We start from the raw sequence: 23,091 nt of genomic DNA on the forward strand, positions 1-23,091 counted from the left end.
CCTCATCCTATTGTACTTCTATGTCTACTTTGTACTTTGTCATTTTTTCTTATTTTCTCCACAATTGGATACATTTTCCTTTAAGTGGGAGGTTATTGGGGATTAAAGGATGCTTGTACTTAGCTACCTACATTTACATGTACATCTGTATACTGTAGGTGGTGGTTGTCTATCGCTGTCACTTTATTCTTTATTCTCACTATGAGAATAGAATAAGGGAAGGCAAGTCATACATTGTGACTGTTGGAGTTTCTATACACAGGTCTCTCTCTCCGTTGGTTGAACCTCCAAAAAGCTCTTACTTTCTTCTTGCTTCCAATTCCACTCCACCTTTCACTCACCCCTTGCACAAGTGAGTGGAAATTTTTTATAGATTTTAACATATAAATTCTCATACGTGCATAAGAGAAAATTTGTTTGGAACAATCCTTAATCACATAAGAAAGAGTAGATATCACCTCCCATTGGCTATATAAAGAAGATTCTTTGGTTAAGGCCATAGCGTAGATATCACCTCCCATACCAAGTGGTTTATGAGATTAAGAGGTAATGCGGCCCCCATGATTGCAACTAGACCATTGGATATTTTGTTTACTTTTCCATCAGGAGAATCTCCACCTCCTTCACTAAGCACTCACTTTCTCTAGTATAAGCTCCTTGTTCACTATATATTCATCTTAGATATCCTTTGCCTTAGTGTCTTTCACTTACTTTGTTCAAGTTTAGCCTCAAATTTTGCAGTCAACTAAATATTTGTATTTCAGAGGTTAAGAGATTTGCTTCTATGATCGTTGAAATATGTCCTCACATAAGAAATTTGATTGTCCATTCTTTGTATGAAATAATGATAAATGAAAGTCATGCAATGGAGGTTAAGAATCATGGAAATGAAGGTTCATGAAAGTGGAAGGTAAAGGCTTAATGGAGACTCAAAGGTTGTAGTCGAAGTCACCATAATGGAAAATGATAACAAGCCTTATAAAATGGAGGTTTTAAAAGACATAATAATTGCAAGATTGGAAAATGGATATCTAAAATGACACACAATAACAATTCAATGCAAATAATAGTTTTTAATATAACTTTGTGTACAAATGAACTGAGAAATAGAGTAATTATGAGCCACTTTATGTAAAAACATGTATGCAGTAAATGTTTTTGTCACATTTACTATGTATAAACATGAAGAGCTATGCAAATGGAAGGTCAAATACTATAAACATGAAGGTTTGAACTCATAGGTTAGAATAATGCAAGTAATGATGACATGATAAATAAACATCACAATGCCTATTATTAAAGTTCTCTAAAGACATCATGTGCAATTTCAGGCATTAGGAGATCATGAAACTAATTGAGATATAAAAAGAACATTTTGATGTAAACCATAGGACAAAAAATGATCTCTAATTTCAAAACTTTAGAGATTTGAATTGATTGAGGTATAAAAGGAACATTTGGATGCAAAATCATCATGCAATATATTCATTTCTAAACAAGTAAAGGAAACATATAGTGATAGCACAATTGAGATCTTAAATTTTTTAATTGCCTCATTGCAAGAAATTTATTTTTTATTTCATAATATGATAAACTTTCTTCCAAATTATCATAAATGGAAGATGTCACACTAGATTAAAGTACTCATTATAGTGGTAGTATGTCACATGAGTGCTCATCAATGTTAAGGAAATATGTACATTTATTTTTGAAACTCTATCTTGAGTTAATGCTTAGCTTGGCGACTTTGAAGCTTGAATGCACTGTCATGCAAATATTCACTTTCAGATAACTCCTTCACCTTCACTCAAGCTTTGAACTTACCATCTACTCTTGCTTTGGCAAGCCCTTGTGACTACACTAGCTTGTGTGGAATGAGTTTGGAATGTTGATGCTTTTGCCTCTATTTGTTCTAATATCTTGTGAGGTTTCTCTATTTAAGGCATGGAATGTATGTAGGGAGTAAATATGATAATCAAGTGCATATATATTGGCTTGAAAAGCCATTGTTGTGGTCAAAATGGTTACTAGGGTCATAACTAATAACGAGTCCTTAAATTGGTGACGAATATCACTAGTATCTCTAAACCAGAACCAATTGAATTCCCAATTGCTCAATCATAGCTTCTTGGAATTACAAATATCCATTCTCTATGATGTTTAGTTTAGGTTTTGCTTGTAAGATATGTATGTCATAGTTGTCACCCTTGTTAACTAGGACAAGAACTTGTGATGATCATTAGCTATAGAACACCCGAGGAAAAGGATGTATTCTTGGCAAGGATTTCACAAGTAAATTTTTTTTCTGAGATTTGAATGTATAAGCATGTACATGAAATCAAGAAAAATGGAACGACTCCAATATCGAGTTTTTTTTTAAATAAAAAGAAGTGTTTACACAATTCAAAAAATACAATTCCGAGAGGTAGTAATACACTTGAGAGCCAGTTATATAACACCTATTAGCAAATCAAGGAGTGACACCACCTAAGCAAAAATCTTAGCACATTCCCTCTTATTTGTCACATGACTTGCCTCAAGGTGTTTGCTTTTTGACACCCGTCTCACAAGTGGGCGCCTTAGCCTACTAGCAAGTAACAAAAGGGAATCATTATGCCTTGGATCTCAATGAGCCAAACATGGCCTGTATATTTCCAAGACCGATCCTCCTCGTCTCTGTGTTATTCAATCAAAGAATGGCCAGGGATATCGAATGATCATGAAGGGTTGTGGCCCAACCAGCTTAATCAGGCGGTGCGCCTTGTTTACTTTAAAGGAAGAATGGCAGGGGATAATGTGGCTCAAGCAGCTTAATCAGGTGCAGGTGCCTTGTTGTGATGATGCCTTGATTATCTCCCAGATAAGAGCTTTCACATGATCCTGCATTGGCAGTTGGAGCTTGCTACCTCTTTATCAGCATTTGCAAAGGCTTTCCCATTGCTGCTCATTCCATCTGCGACAGCAGGCTCCTTATCGGCCTCAACCGGTGTTGGCGGCACAGTCATTGATAGATTCTTATCAATGATGATCAGTGTGCCCTTTTCGTTCTGCTGATCACCATCAACGTGTTTCTGATCTGGTCGGATCAATTTTAATTCATGTTTCTTATAACCATCTTCAGTCTTCGTCACGGATTCCTCCATATTATATCTAGCAGCCAGCTCTTCCTTATCCACAGCTAATGATGCAGCCCTGTACACAATATCATGAATTATTGAGCTACAAAAGATTATCGCATTCCTACTCTGATCTTGTGCTGAAAAGCTTTGCACGGGAGCTGATGGGCAGCAGGCCAAGCTCTCATCAGAGGCTTGATGCTGGGAATCTGCACAAATGGAATTGAAACATCTGTCAACTAGCATAATACTCTAACAGATTGCTGCCTTGCATATAAAACCGCCTACTTATATGACTTTGGCGGTTGATCAATTCTTTAACATTCAATCATCCCTCATATTCTGTAAGTGAATTGCTTGCAGTGTCTATCAAAATAATCAAAACAACGTGCTACCTCGCATATAAATTGCCTAGTTATGTATTACTATGACTTGACTCGACATCAACTCTTTGATTTCAATTACGCCTCACACTCTCTAAGTAAATTGCTTGCAATGTTTTGATGCTTTATTGATTCGGAAAGTTAGTGGAAGGCAATGCAAGCTCACCTAGCATTGTGAATAGTTTTTCATGGGGTGATGATTCAAGCTTATCCTGAGGTGAGAGAATAGCAAATTAGTAGGCAACCAACTGGTAATATGCAAACAAAGCGAATTGCTAAGAACTCCAATCAGAGCCACATACATGGGACTAACAATGTGCAGCACTCCCATGAAACACAAAGTCCGAAAGCATGTAAGGCTGGTGAGAGGATGCAAACTATTGTGAACAAACTGCAACATGAAGATGTGCAATCTTGTCAGCTGCTTCTTGAGATACCCTTTGATCTTTTGCCTTATTTTACCGTTGAAGCCTTTTATCAATCCAGAAGTCAGTACATCACCTAGTATTGTGAATTGTTCTTCATCAGATAATCATTCAAGCTGCTATTCTGAGTAGCAAATCAGTACTGGTATAGAAGGAAAGCCAATGATTAAGATTTCCAGTCAAAGCCAGATACATGGGGCAACACTGTCTTTGTGCCTACTCAGGAAACAGACAGTCCAAAACCTGTAAAGCTAACTGGCTATCAGTTGTTATCACGCTCCCCACATTCCTCCATATGCCATAATGCACAGTTGCTATGATATTAGTTGGTCACGATTCTTCAAGGTATAGAGTGTACATATTTGTCCACTGCATTCCTAATCCCTAGAGAAAGAAGTCCATAGAAATTTACCATACCAGATAATTTGATAAATGATTGGTTCTGATGGTGATTCTTTCTCTCACCTGGAACACTCTGCTGAAAATGTATGACACCTAGAGAAATTGAGACTTGAAATGCCACCTTTACTAAATTTAAGAAGCAATTACATGACCCTTTGCATTGCAGACTAAGGGTTCGCTAGTCTCATCAATCGGCCATGTCTTGGATGCAAGCTAGGAAAAAGAGTGTATCAAAGGTTGGGAAACAAAAGACAAAGAGAGTGTAGGAAAGGAGCTGCTTAGCCTATTAAATATTCCCATTCACAATCCACCTTCTCATCTCTATACTGCAGCTACTTTGGTGTCAGTTTGTCCCTTGAGACTCCGGCCTTGAGTTTTTACCTTGCTACCAGAGTGTCCATTTCATTCTTCAAAGTTCAAGCTCTCTGTCACGGATTCAATTTTTGTAATGGATATATGTTCGTGACATTAATTTAGGATAGCTTATTGGTCAATTACCTGTCATGGATTCCTGCATGCCTATCATTGTTTTATGTTTGGAAATAATGGGGAGACTATCAGGGTGGCGATTTTGGCAGATTTAGGTCAAGTTTCAGGGAAGAACTTCTCATGCAAGATTTGTGGGGTGAATTCTGGACACAAGGTTCAATCAAACCAACATAAAAAAGTAAAGATCACCTTTCACTTATACGTTTTAATCATTTCGTCAGGTATATCGATGATCCAAGATGATCCTTGCACTGCATGGCTGAGGAATAGAGCTATCAGTGGCTACTTTTATGCATTGCTCAGTAACTGTTGCTTTATGGACCTAAAAGAGACCACATCCAACCCTCCTCCATTATAGGAAACCAAACAAGCTCACTTGCAGCTAGAGCTGGGGATATGATGGGGCTATGACCAGGTGGGAATGGGTTGATGGTACATGAGTCTATGTGATTGGCCAGGTAGTGTTTGCTGAAGATCGAGTCAAGAATGCTCAAGAATGCGATTGGCCAGGATGTGTTAGCACTTGTAAACCTATGCTAGCACCCTCAAAAATGAGGGTGCCAGCAGGGACTTCCTGGGGTCAGAGAGACCCTGCAAACCCCACTCCTGCTGTGTGTGGCCACGTGTGAGGGGGGTTTGACCTACCCTCCAGCCCCCACTAAAACGCAGTGCAACATGACTCTAAGCACATGTCATGCACCAAGTCCACAAGTCAGACCCTCCAAGACCTGTTACATTTGATTTTTTTCCTTGTTTCTTTTCTCAGACTCTGTCCTCCTAGCTGATCTCCATCTAACATTAGTTTAAACATCACCAGCAAAAGAGGGGTGAATGTTACCTTCAAAATCATGCTGCTTCTGGTTCTTTCCAGGTTCATACATCCTCTCCAAACTTGAAAACGCACTGTCTGATGGAGAATAATTTTTACTTGTGCGATTCACTACTCTAATAACACTTTCTTGCTTGGAATGTGCATGCCAGCCGTCTGTTGGAGAAATGTGTGCCAGAAACTCTTTTGTCTCATCCTTAGCATCTCTGCTGCTTATTCTGTTCACTGCAATGCTATCTGATTGGATTATAGCAATGATTTTCTCTGAAACAATATCTGTGTGACTTTCAGCATTAGGGAGACTCTTGCTTTCTGATCTCGTAACAATATTACTTCTGGGTTTGACTTCTGGAATATCAATAAAATAGTCTTTGACATTCCCCTCCGAAGCTGGATCACTGATCATGATAGGATCGACTAAGTGCGATTGTTGAAGTTTAAGTGAATTGTAGAGATCACTGAAAGTTTCATGCTTCTTCAGAGTTTCCTGATCTAGAGAACACAATGATCTTGAGCCGGTGTAACCATTATCCTGATGTTGGACCTTTAATGATGCATCCAAGAGATGGGACCTGTGCATCTCGAAATGGGGGAGCTTCTGTTGCTTTTTGTCGTTGAATTGAGCAGATAGATCTTCCTGGATGTCTACAAAGATCTCATCTGATGATGTTTTATAGTGACTAGAAAACTTGCCATCTTCCCTTTCACAATTATCATGATCAATCTTTAAATATCCTTGACACACTTTGTATCCAGATTCAGGATTCTCCCTAAGCCTCGCCCGAGTTCTCTTTACCAATTCTTCTAGCAGTTGAATGTTGGCACCGACATTTTCATTTCTCTCTTTGTTAATGTAGGTCATTGCAGCACTGCTCACTGTGCTAGTAGTACTGGCCTGGGACATTGCAGTACCAGCACTGCTTTGAGGACCATCATGTGCAGTCGGCTGCAGAATATCTTCTGAACTGCCATATTTGACCTGTAAGCAGGCACATGACATTTGACTATGGATTGCCAAAATCTTAAAAAAAAAAGAAAACAGATTTGAAAAACATCAAGACATACAGCTTGTTCCATGGATAATTCCAAGGATTTCCTTGCGGTCACATTTCTGAGGGCTTCCACATGTGTAGATGTGTCAGTTGACCTTATTTGCCGTTTTAGTGGACTCTTGGTAATCCTACGCTGGAAGTTTGGAGTTGCTGTATTACGCTGACTTGCTAAATAAGAGTGGTCTACAATACTAATATCTGAAGATGAGAGGATTGAAGTTTTACTACTCCATGACTGACTGCCTGAGGAGCTAAAAACTCTAGAGCTGGACGTGGAGCTTGACAGTGTCTCTGAGGAAGTGTGCCTCCTAACTCCAGAAGCTCCATGCCTTGAGGTGACATTTATATCCTCCCTTGGGTAATTTGAAATGGAAGTACGAAGGTTAGATGGTGGCTCTGAGTTCAGATCAACTTCTGAAGACCTGTAAACTTTCCTTGGTGACAATGAAGCTCCCCGAATACGCCCTTTGGAGACCAAGTTTCCATCCAGGGATGATGACATTGCACTTGGTGGCAGATTCGATCTTTTCAATGTCGGTGTGGATGACCTCCTTGATGCTGTATGCAAGTTTCCATCCAGAGATGATGACATTGCACTTGGTGGCAGATTCGATCTTTTCAATGTCGGTGTGGATGGCCTCCTCGATGCTGTATGCAATACAGTACATGATTCTCTTGCCATTGGTTGTGAAGGTCGATGTTTAGGAGACTGACGTCTTGGCAGGTGTGCTGATGTTCTACTCTTGACATCAACATTTGTGCTATATGCAGTGCTTGATTTATGAGGGCTTGGGTTTTTGTGTGAATTTTTGTTGTGCATTTCTACTGTAGGATTGCGCATTTCCCTTGCATTAGTTCCTGGAAACTGAGCAAGCAACAGAGGAAATAACTTTTAGCCTGGGTCATGTTGCATCTAGAAAAGTGGACACATAAATGTGCACAACCAGAAAAGGTCAAAACACAATCTTATGCTGTGAAAGATAATTACTTTTGAGAGTTTCAGTATGTTGTTTTGTGTACGCCATGGTTTTTTGTTGGGGCTCTCCTTATCAAGGTTGGGGAAGAGAGGGGTGGCTGGTGGAGTCACAAGCCTGTACAGTTGCAAAGAGCTGACGGTTAGAAAATGGGTTAATTAGTGATGCAGTGCTCATTAGAGGAGAAGCCTGCTTGTCCTGTCTGACAACTGTATGATTCTCAGGTTAGTAAGTAAGTTAAGGCCCAAGTCTAACTTGGAATTGAAAGCCAATCATCATGGAAGGTGTGGCTGTGTTGCCAAATAGTGCTGGTGCTATAAAAGATCAAAACCCCCCCTTTTCATGTTATCATGCAATGAAATGGCAAGTTCATCCATCTCATGTCATACATTGTTGTAATCCTTCAACCATTCAGTGTTCAGGCTAGACTACGATAACCCCAAATTATTACTCATTAGCCCAACACTAGATTTTGTATGGCACACATTCACTGACGCTTCACAGCAGATTGAGGTTGAAGGTCCTTCTCAGGTGTTCTCAGGCACTAGATCCATGGAACACCAAATCTCCATCCTCGATCCCTGTCTCTCTTACAAACAGACATACATCCATGGTGCTGAATACACGAACTTCGACAATGGCTAGTAATAAATGGCAAAGGTTAAAACAAATATCAGTCTGAAATACAAAGTCAAAGAGCTCACTCGTCCAGAAGTCCCACACCCTTAGTTTGCCTCCTTTTGTAGATATACTTGACATGTATGTAGAGCTCTAGTTTACGAGTTCCATCAAAACAAGAACAAGTAAAATAATTACCAACTGGAATCACAGGTAAAAGTAATTACCAACTGTAATCATTTTTCTCTGGGTCCAACGCGAGGAGATCACTCCCTCTAGGTCTCCATGGGGGTGTAGATGCAGGAACCATGTGAAAACCAGTGAGGCCACCATACTTTGAAGCTGTTATCATAAACTTCTCAACTTGGTCAGATGGATTGATCAAAAGCTCAGAAACTTCTCACATATACTTTGGTGGCTGCTTAATGCATATCTGAGCACGCATACATGCTAAGACGTTCGACTATTCTATCCAAGATTATCTTTGTCTGAATATGACTGCTTCTGGCATGCTTGTGATTAGGTACTGCTAGTGAGATTCCTAGCCATATGCAAAGGTCCAAGGACAGTTCTAACTCTCATGGTGGACTGCAAAAGTTTCTAAGACCATGCATACATGGAATAAGGAATTTCTTAGGTCAATAAAACAAACTGTTGTGAGGATGATCAACTCATCTTCACACTATGAATACAATGACTCACTGCACATTAAACCAGGCATGCTGCAAGTGTAATTGAGAAGCAGTTAAAACAAATCATAATAAGCTTACACAAAGCAAGTTCGATGTCATCGTTTGACGGATGCAGGAGGAAGTTCATGCGTTGTTGACGGCGCATGTCGTGGAACAGGACAAGCTCCTCATCTGACCTGCTACATGAGTTACTGCTGTCTTCTTGCACCCAAGCCTCCGTGTGAGCAATTCGCCTGTTCACTTTCCCGTCTCCATTATTCTTCATATTGGGCCTCGGAATATAGCAGGATCCAATCCGGATGCTATGTTGCAATATGGCAATGGAGTCCGGCTGACAAGCCCTTCACGAGTGTAGTTATAACGAATAGTGTCTGCTGAGCTGGGTAGGCAATCATGGATCTTATAGAATAGATTGCATGACACGAAATCTTAAGTGGACTCCTGTGGATGTCTATCACCACTGGATGATTAAGTCATGTACACTGGGTGCCTTCATCAGACTATAGCTTAAGCTTTCGTCACACACACACACACACTCTCTCTCTCTCTCTCTCTCTCTCTCTCTCTCTCTCTCTCAGTCCAGACACAGACACAGGCGCAGAGAGAGAGAGAGAGAGACAGAGAGAGAGAGAGAGAGAGAGAGAGGGAGGGAATTTGAAATTTTCATGGACGGCTGCATGCGGCCAAAAAGGGTCGATTATTTTTAGAAGGCCGGCAAAGGCCAATTATATGCCTTCCCTTCTGTACACATTCTCATCGTGGCCCGAGAGGCAAGTATGTATGTGCATTTTCTGCGCTAAAATTTGCACCCTTTCATTTGCTTCTGCTGCAATCAAAGCTGTTCTCCTTCTTCTAATTATTCTCCTACCATTCGAGCTAGTAAGTTTACGAAGCGGGGCATCATCATCATCATCATCATCAAGCCAGCAATGGATCTCCAGTTGCCGCTTTTACAAGAGCTTCCATGATTGTTGATCTCTGCCTTACGGTTTATGGCAAACGTAGTACAGAGGCAGCGGCAGCTGCTGTTGCTTCTTAAGGCTTTAGCGAATACGGAAAGGAGCTTTGTTTGCGGAGGAAGAAAATGGCCTGACATTGCAATTTGCAAACAGACACAGACAGACAGACGCACAGAGAGAGAGAGAGAGAGAGAGAGAGAGAGAGAGAGCAGTATCGGAGATGTATCGTCATCTCCGTCACCATAATATTTGTATTCCATCAACCGGCCACGTGCTATGGAATTAGCTAATTACCCCTTATTAATGCCTAAACTCGGCCATGCAAACGTCTTAAGTATTATTATTATTATTATTATTATTTTGTTTTTTTTGGGGGGGTGATGGTGGTGGTGGGTGGGTGGGTTTGTCCAAAGATTGCTTCCAAAAATGGTAACCGGAACATCTTAGTAGACCCAACCCTTACAAGTTACAAGTAGGGATGCTTTCCCTTCCAAATACTAGTCCCTGCCTAGTATCCAGGCTTGCCGTTGCGCAGTTTGTAGAATTGCAAAGCTCATGAAGCTTCATATTGTTCGCTTTGTATTTTCGTGAGTAAAAGAAAGTGGTCGTGCTATTAGAATTACAAAATTTGGTATATTTCACGTGCAATGACATGCTTAATATATTCCTATACCTATCCTAAATGACTCTGCAAGATGTAGGAGTTGAATCCAAGACCTTCTAATCACCATGTGTTCAACTTAACCAACTGAGCTACACCGTTTGCTCTTTCTCTCTCCCCCCCCCCTCTCTCTCTCTCTCTCTCTTTGCATCTTTGCACTATTGCAATACTCTTAGTGCACCTGATCTATCTATCGATGTCAATACATCTTGCTATGTCTCACATAAGCACTTGGTCTTTAAAAACTTTCTCATGTGTGTAAAGACACATGTAACACTTCTTAGTAAGAGAAAGGGTAAGAAACAATAATGAAGCCTTTTAAAAACAATAATAGTTCTTAATGATATTTGAAGATAGTGCATGAGTCTTTATGCCGCATGAGGACATGAATCGATGCAGATGTAACTAATGCACCCTAGCCAGACATGAGACATCAAAGAACTTGTGATGCCCAAAGCACCATGGGATCCTCAAAGAATGTGTTTTTTGGAGTGAGAATTTGGCCAATGGGCCCAAAACACAAAAACATTGAGCATATATCCCATATTGTACCTCCACAAAAGCTTGTGTTGAATGATATAAAATAATAGAAATGTGGGAAGCTACTTAACAACGTGAGCAACAGTTTTCTGCATAATGGCATCTGATAAAAGGAATGTGAAGTGCTCTTGCAACACGTACAATTGGGTAGATGAACTAGGATAATACCAATAGCTCGAGGTAGACATTTGAATCATGACACTCAAACTTGAAACATAACATACAACAAAGTCCCATAATATTTTGAACAGTCATCAAAGAGCAAGTATTGTCAGATTTGAAAATCAAAAGCTAATGTACACTTTATTTATATAAGATTCACCAAGTGCTTTGGCTATTAAACACAAAATACTAATATGAGTGAAGCACTCAAAATGAGGCTATTGTAGTTGTATATGTGCAATGTCTTGAATGAGAGTACAAAAGAGTGCAAGCAATATTGAAGCAAAGAAACTTAAAATTATGCACTTCTCTTTATTAAAATATCTTTCACACACGAACTGCACAAATAATGAGAATCCCCAATTAAATGTTATGATGCCATGGAAGAATCCCAAATATTCAAGCAATAATGAAAAAATATTACAAACTTTGGTGTAATGATTTTTACTTTACACCACAATTAGAAAGAAGATGTCGACACATCTCCGCCAACAATCCATAGAACCTAGCCATATATATATTTTATGTAGAAACTTCCTTTTGCATGATGGACATTTGCTACAAAAAACAAAGAAATGATAAATGGCATTCTTCTCAAAGTTCACTTTATTTCTCTCCCTTTGGGAAACACAAACCATATGGAACACTTCTTTGACCATGGCATCCATGTATCCTCTTGTCTTGGACGTAGGTTCACATGTTCTTTTCACTTTGAGCCACAACTCACTAATGATAGTATGAAGGTTAACATGCATAGCCTATATACATCGAAGAACGTCATAAAGAGATACCATTTGAGGTCATATTTCTTTGATAAAACATTCCATGGTGGCATGAACATGATCACTAAATTTTTGGATTTCTTGCTCAATTTAGGAGGCTCCCATGACATTGAAGAAGCCTTTGCACCCTCTAAAGTCCTTGGACACTTGAGGGTGCCGGCATGTGCTTTCCTATCTATTGTTGATTTCTTTAGCACCTCCGTCATGTGACCACTTCATTTGCACCAACAACCTTAGCATTGAAAACTTAAAGACAATCACTACAAGATATAGGCCTTATACCGACGTTAAAAGCGACGAAAATGTAAATAAAGAAATTTGCCTCCGTCGTCGCAAAAAGCGCCGTTATTGGTGACGCCATAAAATACTCGGTATAAGCGTCGTTATCAACATCGCTATTTGCGTCGATATCAACGTCGCATTTGATACCGACGCAAATAGAGACGCGACACTAATAACAACGCCAATAACGACGCGTGCATGTAATTTTGCGATGCTAATAGCGACGGTAACATGGAAAAAAAAAATTGTGGCAAGGCAGCCACATATAGCACTATGTGCTTTATTTGGGCCATACAAAATAGTTTCTGCACTGTGTACAATACTTGTGTAAATAAAGACAAAGTTACTTAAATCATAACACTAATACATGAAATAAATACATGATCGCATAATGAAAGCAACTGGTACAATCATGGCAAGATATCACTACTATATTAGAAATTGTTTACACAGATCAGGCGACCAAAAAAGAATGGTGTGTGAGCTCTAGGGATCCAAGGGCGAGCTATATATCCTCGCCATCTGAAAGCTCGTCCCGCCGCAAAGGAGTATCAAATGGACTCTGCAAAAAAAGAAACAACTACACATCAGTCCACCATACAATAATGCATTCTAATTAAACATGGTAACTACAGACAAGAAATATGAGTGACTTACAGGGCCGCCACGTCTATACAATCGGTCGATCAATGCAGTGAGGCCGTGCCTCTCTGCATATTGAGTCTCAAGGCCAGTCAGATCACGATTTGTAATGGAGTGTTGTAAAGAAAACAAAATACTAACTGTTAGAAACATGATTGTCAGTACAGAGGATATTGTAAAAAAATAAGCAAGCAAAACAAAAGAAAAACTTACAAAGTCCTCCAGATATGTCCTTTGGCCGCCACTCCCAAGATAATGGACCACTCCGGCCTCTAGTCGTGCCCTTACTGCCTCCTGCTATGCTGATTCCAACATCTTGGAGAATCTGTAGTCTCCTCCCTCAGTCAGCGCCAGTTTGTTAGCGTCTAGCCACTCAGGCTTTGCAACCCCACTCTTGAGTGCCTTGCGTGTATCCGATCCTGTATGTAACATATATGCACGCATGCACTCCATCATCCAGCCCGTAGAAAATCTATCTGCTATGGCTGGAACCGGAAACTCCTGATGCCAGGATGCTACTATGTAGTCCTTGCTCCCCTCCGGTATGTTTTTCCAATGATCTAAGACGTTGTGCCGAAAAACTTGTTGGCACAACTCTCTCATGTGAGCCATCACCCTCCTCCCCTTATCATTCATGATGATGGCTCTTGACCTATCATCGATAAGATAGGCATATCCCTCTGGGGTATGCCTAAGATGGGTCCTCTCCCACCTGCGACCACCCTCCTGGGCATATCCAAGAGACCCATGTACATCTGGTGTATCAACCGGGGTAGTATCTATATGTGTAGCACCCATAGGGGTGCCACCTACAAACGGCTGAGCAAAAGCGGAGTAACTGGAGTAGATATCTCCACAGGTGTGACAAATCCTGGAGGTGACCTGAGCCATGCTCCCTAGAACCGCCATAAGAGCGAGGAGTAGCATCTGTATCCCGTGCCGACCGCGGACTCACTGCCTCTGTATCTCTGCAGCATCCCCCTGATCACCCTAAAGCACTCCCTCCCTCTGGCCCAATTTTGGAGCATCAACCTCATCTGCTCAAAGCTGAAGCATTTGATCGCGCCGAAGTAGATCTAATACAGCGGCCTGACGATGTCCCAGATAGCTCCTAGTCTGCCATATCTCTGAATCTTGCCATCTGATCTGGAGACATGTGTGTGAAGATATCCTGCAACTCCTCATCGCTCATCTCTCGACTCATCTTGATAATCTAAGTATCCAAAAAGGTCACCTGCACAGACAAAAAATGATGTTAGCATAATCAATTTAAATCATACAAAGCACGGTAATATAAATCCTTAAAAAATTATCTCACTTAAAATGCATATCTTATGTGCCCTTATAAGCGATTAGTCAATGAATTCAGTAAGTGGATGCTCCAAGTATGAAGTATCCTATGGTCCCATGTCAATCTCCTGACACAACTCCGCATACACTGGAAGGTCGATAGACATGTCAACACAAAAGAATGAGTCTACCTCGTTCTCAAAGAGTTCTTGGACTCCTGTATTTCCATCATTGTTACCCGATGCTGGTTCCTCTACATGCTCCAAGCTTTCGGTGGCCTCCACCCCTTGCAATATCGACCCCTCTATTTGCATATTGTCCTCATCTATGCTCGGAGCATCCCTTTGATCATATACTCTCGCACTTCGGGGAGCTAAGGGTATAACATACCACCATCGAGGTTGTCAGTGGTTTGGACAGAAGATTACCTATTCACAAACACATACAAGAGAGATTAAACTATTATGACATGTACCATGTCGTAATACAATTAACAAATAAATAAGTTCATGCACATGTTCACAATGGGCCGACAACACAAAGGTGTCGCGCAAATCCGTTCATTTTTTTTCAGAATCTATTTCAAGAAATCCAGATGGACCTCATCAAACTGTTGCTCCAACTCCTTCAAGTACCACTTTGAACCACTGTACATTGAATAGTATCATGGAGAAGCTACGGTAATCCACCATAACAATACTTTGCAAGTTTCCAAAATACTCCATCTCATCTATAATCGTGTTTGGATCCATTACTCGTCGTCGACTCTCTTGCTTGAACCTTGTCATGATATCATAGTCTGTTGTGGAGCGCATTTTGTCAATACGCTCCACACGAAAATGCCGTCTGCACGACCACGCTGCACTATATATTTTGTAATGTACATTGAAATACTCAAATTAGTTATCGCATATAAAATATAGATACGACAAATTCCAAACATGTCATCACCTTTGGACTACATCCCCTCGAGAATTCCCATTCCTCCATTGAGACCTCCACCCCTTTGCGAGACACTGTGGTCAAAGCTCCATGCAACCATCATGTTGACATGAACCGCGGCATCTCCTCCATGCCCTCAGGATATTAAATCGGTCGATGGCACGTACTATGTTAAAATTCAGATCGCGCTTCCTCTCGATTTTGCCTAGCTTGCTGGTACCTGGCGAGTCACTTCTCCATAAAGGCATGGTGCAACATACAAAAGCGATTCACATTCTCCTCCATTGCAGCATCCATTCTTTTTTCTACCCCATTTCCAACCACCATATCTCCGACCAGTTTATCATCGTCCTTCAGCAACCATAGCATTTTGTTGTCTGGATCCACCGTTGGTAGCCATTGTGAAATATGCACTAGTGCCTCAGATGCCAACCAACCTTCAGCCATGCTATCTTCTGACCGAGCTCATTGTCGCACAAAGCCTTTCAAAGTTTTCATGAAGTGCTCGAAGAAGAACATCCATTGCGTATGGACAAGTCCAGCAATCTCCACTTCATCTAAAGATGCACAAGAAGGTGGATTTGTATCGTGAGCATGCTGTTAGGCAAGTATTTCTCAAAGAGATAGACCGTCACTGCTCCCCGCCACGCGGATTCAATAGAGGACGTCTTAATCTCCTTCTGTGAGATCCATTGCACTAAAGTCGACAACTTGTAAATGGCCCCACGTATTTCTGGAGTAGGGCATCCTACGATCGCGATTGATAGTACAAATTGCCACGAGAAAGCATTATGAACAATGGCTACACTCCAAATAGCAAGATGTGCACGCCAATTACAATCCATTCATTGTACAAACCTGACATATCTTATGCCAGTCATGGGATTTTAACCCTGATAATTTGTCGTCTTTAGAAAATGTAGACTTGAGAAAATGCATCATACACGTCGGAGTGCAGATAGACTTGACTATTTGCTTCACAATGCGCTCTTCTTTAGTGGACAAAACCCAAGGAGCATGAGGTAGCTGCACGCGACCATCAACACTCGACTGCGGCCAAAGCGCCTCCATCTTGTCTATCTCCTTCAAATCCATTCATGCCCCTATAGTGTCTCTCTTTTCTGTGATATGGTCCCATAGCAAGCTGCCCACATTCTTGAAAATATGCATGGGATCCAATAAGTGGTTGATCTGTAAGTGGGTCCAATATGGCAACTCGTAGAAAACTAAGAACCGTCGCATTCCATTTGGATGTGACTCCGCATGGACCATTTTCAACTCGTACCAGCTTGCAGCATTCATACGCATTGGAGGTCGTCCAAGCAAACCTTCCCTGAGTTCATGACCCTTTGGCAAGAAAGCGGTGTGTCCTTGATATACCATCTTCTTCATGGTTCGTGACTTTCGGGAGTCTAACTCTGGCCCATACAATGAACATGCATGATAACCTGAGGTAACCAAACCTGTTTCAACACGTCTATCCAGTGAATACAAACTTGAACGAGCTATGATAGATATTACCAACGAGAACGGAAGCCTATTTACCTGAGCACTCTCCAAATCCCAGAAAGTCATGCATCGTCCACATGAGAATGGCTCGAATATTGGCAGATCGTTGACTATCATGCTTGCTCATATCTTGCACGGTGACCCCCTCCTCCCACAAAATTTTAAGCTCATCGACTAATGGACGAAGATACACGTCTATATTTTTTACTTTATAGTAGCTAGGGACGAGTAAGCTAAGGATGAGATGTCCTTTCTTTGTAGAAAGCCATGGAGGGATATTATAGTTGACAAGGACTATAGGCCACACACTGTAAGAAGTTAAGCGCAGACCGAATGGGTTCACGCCATCCATTGCAAGACCGAGCCGAGGATTCCTTGGCTCTCGAGCAAAGCCTGGGAAGGTAGAGTCAATGTGGCTTCATGCGTGTGAATCCGTTGATATTCATTGAACTCCATTTGTGGACCTATTCTGTGCATGCCACGTTGTCAAGCTCGCCATGCCAAACGTACGAAACATGTGGTTTATGCGGGGGATAAGTGGAAAGTGTCTAAGAACTTTTTGAGGGATGGTTTTCCCTTGTAAGTCCTGTCGATACCTGTGAGAACCACACTTTGGACATGTCTCCATAGTCTCGTATTCTCCTCGAAACAGTATGCAATCGTTGATACATGCATGGATGCTGTTGTAGTCCATGCCAAGCTTTCATAAAACATGTCGTGCATCATCACGAGACTCAGGCATGGTATTTGCAAGTGGTTATATGTGATATTTCAGTAACCTTTAAAAAATCATAAAACACGTTGAAAAAGCACAAATGTTTTTAATGATAGTGCCGAAAAGAAATCAACTCAGTGTACGTACAAGGTACTTGAACAACTCGGTCACACTCGCGTCGCTCCACCCATATTTTGCTAGCATACTTAGGAGTGCAAGCAATGTCTTCAGGCGAGATACTCAGCACCCATCATATAATGGTATGGATGCTTCCTCTCTAAGCGAATCAGAAGTCTCGACATCCATGGGAATCAATGCATCAATCATTGCCTCCATCTCAGGCTCTAAGATTGTAGGTAGGTCTGGAAGGCTGCTTGTCTCCTCTGGTATTGACAGTATAGATTGGATAGTACCTTCCAAGTGGTGGATTGGCTCAGGCACTCCATCCATTGCACGCCCACGAACTTTTCTAATTGGTCGCAAAGGGTGCACTCCTCCTTGGGACGAGATGTCACCTCCCTAGATAGAAAATTTGCCAGCCATACCCAATCTTCTTGTATATGGTATTCGATTAGCTTGCGAGTACAATGCATGAGTGATATTAACTTTTCTTACCATTTGCTGAAAATCCAAGATCGCCTAATCAATGATCTTAGATTGAAACTCGTTGAAGCGTCGTACGTTTTCTATAGACAATCGATGTTTTCGCGTCTAATTGCCAGCTTGCATTGAGAGTAAGGACATGGGATACGCTAATTAAGATATGCCTTGCGATCTTGACAACAAGACCTTCATTGTTTTCCATTTTGTCTATGTTACGACAAAAATTTTGTTTTTGTTATCATTTTTTCATTCTTTCTTAAATTGTTTGAGAAGGGATTTCTTCTCTTGTAACTCAGCAAAAATTAACGTGTGTAAAGTCTCCACCCATCCACCCATAAATTAATGTATATATGTTGGAGTGTTTCCGTCTCGTGGTGTTGCACTGGACCTCGCAACGACCATGACCACAACCACAACTACCACTATAATAAACAAGAAAAGAAGAAAAAAAACAACAACTACTACTACTACTACAATAAACAAGAAAAGAAGAAAAAATTACTACTACTACTACTACTACTACTACTACAAAATAAGAAAACTAAACAACAATAAACAAGAAAAGAAAAAAAACTACTACAACAACAACAACAACAACAATTTCCTTTTCTCTCTTCCTCTCCCTCTCTCATTTCCTCTCCCTCCCTCTCTCTCATTTCCTCTCCCTCACTCACCCTCTCCCTCTCTTTCTCTCTTTCCCTATTAGTTTTAATGTTTTTTCTCTCTTTTTCTCTCTCCTCTCCCTCTCTCATTTTTTTTCTCTATCCTCTCCCTCTGTCATTTCCTTTTCTCTCTTTCTCTCCCTCCCTCATTTCTTCTCCCTCCCTCACCCTCTCCCTCTCTTTCTCTCTTTCGCTATTATGTTTAATGTTTTTTCTCTCTCCTCTCCCTCTCTCATTTCCTCTCCCTCCCTCACCCTCTCTTTTTCTCTTTCCCTATTATGTTTAATGTTTTTTCTCTCTCCTCTCCCTCTCTCATTTCCTTTTCTCTCTTCCTCTCCCTCTCTTTCTCTCTTTCCCTATTATGTTTAATATTTTTTCTCTTTTTTCTCTCTCCTCTCCTTCTCTCATTTTTTCTCTCTCCTCTCCCTCTCTCATTTCCTTTTGCTCTCTTCCTCTCTCTCTCTCTCTCTCTCTCATTTCTTCTCCCTCCCTCACCCTCTCCCTCTCTTTCCCTATTATGTTTAATGTTTTTTCTCTCTCTTCTCCCTCTCTCATTTCCTTTTCTCTCTTCCTCTTCCTCTCTCATTTCCTCTCCCTCTCTTCCTCTCTTTCCCTATTATGTTTAATGCTTTTTCTTCTTTTTTTTCTCTGTCCTCTCCCTCTCTTATTTCTTTTTCTCTCTACTCTCCCTCTCTCATTTCCTCTCCCTCCCTCACCCTCACCCTCTCTTTCTCTCTCTTTCTCTCTTTCCCTATTATGTTTAATGTTTTTTCTTCTTTTTTTCTATGTCCTCTCCCTCTCTCATTTCTTTTTCTCTCTTCTCTCTACTCTCCCTCTCTTATTTCTTTTTCTCTCTACTCTCCCTCTCTCATTTCCTCTCCCTCCCTCATTTCTTCTCCCTCCCTCACCCTCACCCTCTCTTTCTCTCTTTCCCTATTATGTTTAATTTTTTCTCTCTCTCCCTCTCCCATTCTCTTTCCCTATTATGTTTAATGTTTCCCTCTCTTTCCTCTCCCTCCCTCTTCCTCTTCCTCTTCCTCTCCCTCCCTCTCCCTCTCGCTCTCTTTCTCCCTTTCCCTATTATGTTTAATGTTTTTTCCTTCCTCTCCCTCTCTCATTTCCTCTCCCTCCCTTTCTCTCTTTCCCTATTATGTTTAATGTTTTTTCTCTCTTCCTCTCCCGCTCTCTTTCCCTATTATGTTGAATGTTTCCCTCCCCCTCTCTTTCTCTCTCTCTCCCTCTCCCTCTCACGCTTTCTCTCTTTCCCTATTATGTTTAATGTTTCCATCTCTCCCTCTCCCTCCCTCTCCCTCTCCCTCTCTTATTTCCTCTCCCTCCCCCTCTCCCTCTCCCTCTCTTTCTCTCTCTCTCCCTCTCCCTCTCCCTCTCTCTCTTCCTCTCCCCCTCCCTCCCTCTCCCTCTCCTTCTCCCTCTCTTTCTCTCTCATTTTCTCTCCCTTTCTCAATACACATGAATTAAACCAAAAACAAGTAAAAGAGAGAGAAAACACAAAAGCAAAGCAAGAATGGACAATGCACTCACCGTAAAGGCTCGAAGAAGAGTTTGGGGCTCCTCTTCGTGACAACGGCTTCTCTTCGCCCTCCGTACACCTCCTCCTCCTCTTCGCCCTCCGTACACCTCCTCCTCTTCTTCGCGAACAGCGGCGGCGGCGGTGAGAAGCCTTCTTTCTCCCTCTTTCTCTCTTTCTCTCCCTCTCAAATGCAAGATGTTCGCTCTCCCTCTCGCTCTCTCTTTCGTGAATGCGCGCAAAATAATGCGCTCGGGTTTCGGCCTGCGTTTTTTTCGTCTGAGTACCGTCTCTATTTGTGTCGCTATACCCTCATATCCTTGTAGTAAATGAATTATATGCCATTTTTGTAGACTATCTATAACATCACTATATTTACTCTTTATCAAAAGGTTAATCCCACTATAAACGTGAAGCATGAAGAGAGCTTGATTTATAGCAAAACCAAAGTATACCTCAATACTTCTTTTGAAATGATCATTTAGAAAGCCATCCAAACGCAAACATTGATGAGTTTGTCAAGTTGTGCCCATTGAAAACATTTGAAGGAAGGCAATCAAGAAGGTCAAATTTTCCATATCCCATTGAATGACACCAAGTAGACAAGGTTCTTTGTTGTGTTGTTGCTACCTCTTCCCTCAAGTCACATGTATTCACATTAGCAAGTAAGGTAGGAAGCACTAAATTTGAAATGATCTTTGCAACATCAAGAATAGAGGTCATTGGCCAATTCCATGTAGGTTTCTCAAAGAATGATGAGACACATGCCAGTTTATAACATGCACACATAATTACAAACATAATTATGAGGCACTTGCAAATTTATAAGTCTTATTGGAATACGTAGGTAGAGAGAGTGTGTGATTAAGTGTGTGTAATGAAACACATGAACATCAAGAGATAGACCTATTGATAATGATCTGGCATACATACACAGTCACAATTGAAATACATTCACATCCACATAGAATTATAAAAATTTTATCATCAAAGACATGATTGAACACACACACACACACACACACACACACACACACACACACACACACACACACACACACTGTGTGTGTGTGTGAAACATATGAACACTAGGAGATACAATTATTGATAACAATTTGATGTACACACACAATTACGATTGAAATTCACACACATCCACATACTATTGTGAGTTTTGCTATCAAAGATACTATGAGAGAGAGAGAGAGAGAGAGAGAGAGAGAGAGAGAGAGAGAGAGAGAGAGAGAGAGAGAGAGAGAGAGAGAGAGAGAGAATACACAAACACAAAAAGATAGAGCTATCGATCATAATTTGACATACATGCACTATCACAATTGAAATACCCACACATCCTGATACAATTGTGAAGGTTTTGCTATCGAAGAAACTATTGAAGACACATACACGTACATGCATGTATACACGTATGTATGTGCACGCGCACATGCGTGCACACACACACACACACACACACACACACACACACACACAGATGTTGGGGGTAAGGGTGCCTATGCCTACGTTGCTATGATTTACTTCAGTTGTTTTAGGGGTAAAGGCATCTGTACCTATGCCACCTTGCATTTACTTCACACACCATGACTGCACACTTGTGCACTATAGGTGGCAGGTGCCCATCATAGTCATTTTATCTTTATTCTTTTAGTGACTATTGAATAAGGGAAGACCGGTCACACATTGTGACTATTGGAGTTCCCACATACAACGTCTCTCTCTCTTATAATTTTCATGCTATCCTTTATAGTTGGTGGATAGCTCTATACTTTGGCCCTTTTCTATTCATATAAAGGGGTTACTTTCTATATAAGTTACTTTGGCCCTTTTCTATTCATATGAAGTCTCTCAATAAAATACAACCCTTTTCTATTTAATCTGCAAGTAACCCCTTTATATGACACCCTTCTGTATGTAAAAAATGTATAAAAATTGTGTTTAAAAAACCCCTTATTTTGAACTCATGTTATATATACATATATTCACGAGTGATCCCCCCCTCCCCCAGAGCTTTGGCCTTCCCTCTTATTTTGCCTTTGTTGTGTGGCCAAGTTTTGGGAGTTGATTCAAAGTCATTTACAATATCCAATTCTCTTAGATTTTACATTGGTATATTGTCATTATGGCCAATTCTTCAAATGATAGTGCTGTTTTTAATATTGGAAAGCTTGATGGTACAAACTTCACCTATTGAAAGACACAAATATTGTAAGTATTGGTTCAAAAGAAGCATGCCACTATTATTTTCTCATTGTCAAAACATGTTTATTTCAATGCTGTGAAACATGAGCATAATGCTTAGCAGTTATGGGGGAAGATAACAAATCCTTATCATAAGCAAAGTTTTACTTTATAGATATATTGGTTGAAATAGTTCATGGACCTTTGCATAAAGGAAGGTACTAGTGTGTTCATAGATTTGAATGAGTTTCACTCGATTTTCAACTAGTTGACTTCATAGGGCATTGAGTTTAAGAATAATATTCCTTCCTTATTCTTGCGTATGACACTTCTCGAGTCATGGGACAAATTCCGTACTGCCATATGTGCTAATATAGCTAAGGATAGTTTGAAAGCCCAAGATGTTTAGGATGCCTTAAGTGTAAGGAAAACGGCAAGCGCAAAGTGCAAAATACGTTTAATGATCACAGTATTGTTCATAGTAACTCCAGCATGAAAATTGAGGAGATAAATGTATTGGAGCTTGAGTTTGATGATGATTACATCTTGGAAACTTCTTCTCTTGATGTAGTCAGTTGGCTAAAACCTCATCCACTTTTTCTTTGTGTTGGATGCTTAATTTAGGGGCTTTTTTTCAT

General features: G+C 40.7%; 1 protein-coding gene across 3 annotated transcripts; it reads right to left on the minus strand.

Annotated features, from left to right (window-relative positions):
* Nucleotides 1-2,362: 2,362 nt before the first annotated feature.
* Nucleotides 2,363-9,749, minus strand: LOC148018572 (uncharacterized). 3 transcript variants are annotated; one of them, XM_087662225.1, is made up of 7 exons: nucleotides 9,059-9,749; nucleotides 8,516-8,630; nucleotides 7,685-7,787; nucleotides 6,710-7,561; nucleotides 5,654-6,623; nucleotides 3,666-3,711; nucleotides 3,240-3,325 (listed from the first exon to the last, which is right to left on the minus strand). In XM_087662225.1, exons 1-6 carry the CDS (start codon nucleotides 9,243-9,245, stop codon nucleotides 3,707-3,709), a joined length of 2,232 nt encoding a protein of 743 aa, XP_087518351.1. In that variant the 5' UTR covers nucleotides 9,246-9,749; the 3' UTR covers nucleotides 3,240-3,325; nucleotides 3,666-3,706. The 3 variants fall into 3 exon arrangements, with proteins under 3 accessions (XP_087518348.1, XP_087518349.1, XP_087518351.1); XM_087662222.1 differs by lacking the exon at nucleotides 3,666-3,711 and having other exon boundaries at nucleotides 2,363-3,325; XM_087662223.1 differs by lacking the exons at nucleotides 3,240-3,325; nucleotides 3,666-3,711 and adding an exon at nucleotides 3,040-3,192.
* Between the last annotated feature and the right edge of the window lie 13,342 nt (nucleotides 9,750-23,091).

Source organism: Lygodium microphyllum, chromosome 21 (genome assembly GCF_053477565.2).
Source record: "Lygodium microphyllum isolate KBCC chromosome 21, Lygodium_microphyllum_v1.1.10, whole genome shotgun sequence".
NCBI lineage: Eukaryota > Viridiplantae > Streptophyta > Polypodiopsida > Schizaeales > Lygodiaceae > Lygodium > Lygodium microphyllum.

Bases quoted from the DNA above. Each gene is read 5' to 3' on its own strand.
- LOC148018572 (XM_087662222.1), bottom strand. From the start codon at position 9,245: ATGAAGAATAATGGAGACGGGAAAGTGAACAGGCGAATTGCTCACACG. The intron at 8,631-9,058 runs GTAAGCTTATTA...TTATGATAACAG, and splicing joins TGACATCGAACTTGCTTTGT to CTTCAAAGTATGGTGGCCTC. The intron at 7,562-7,684 runs GTAATTATCTTT...TTGCTTGCTCAG, and splicing joins ACATACTGAAACTCTCAAAA to TTTCCAGGAACTAATGCAAG.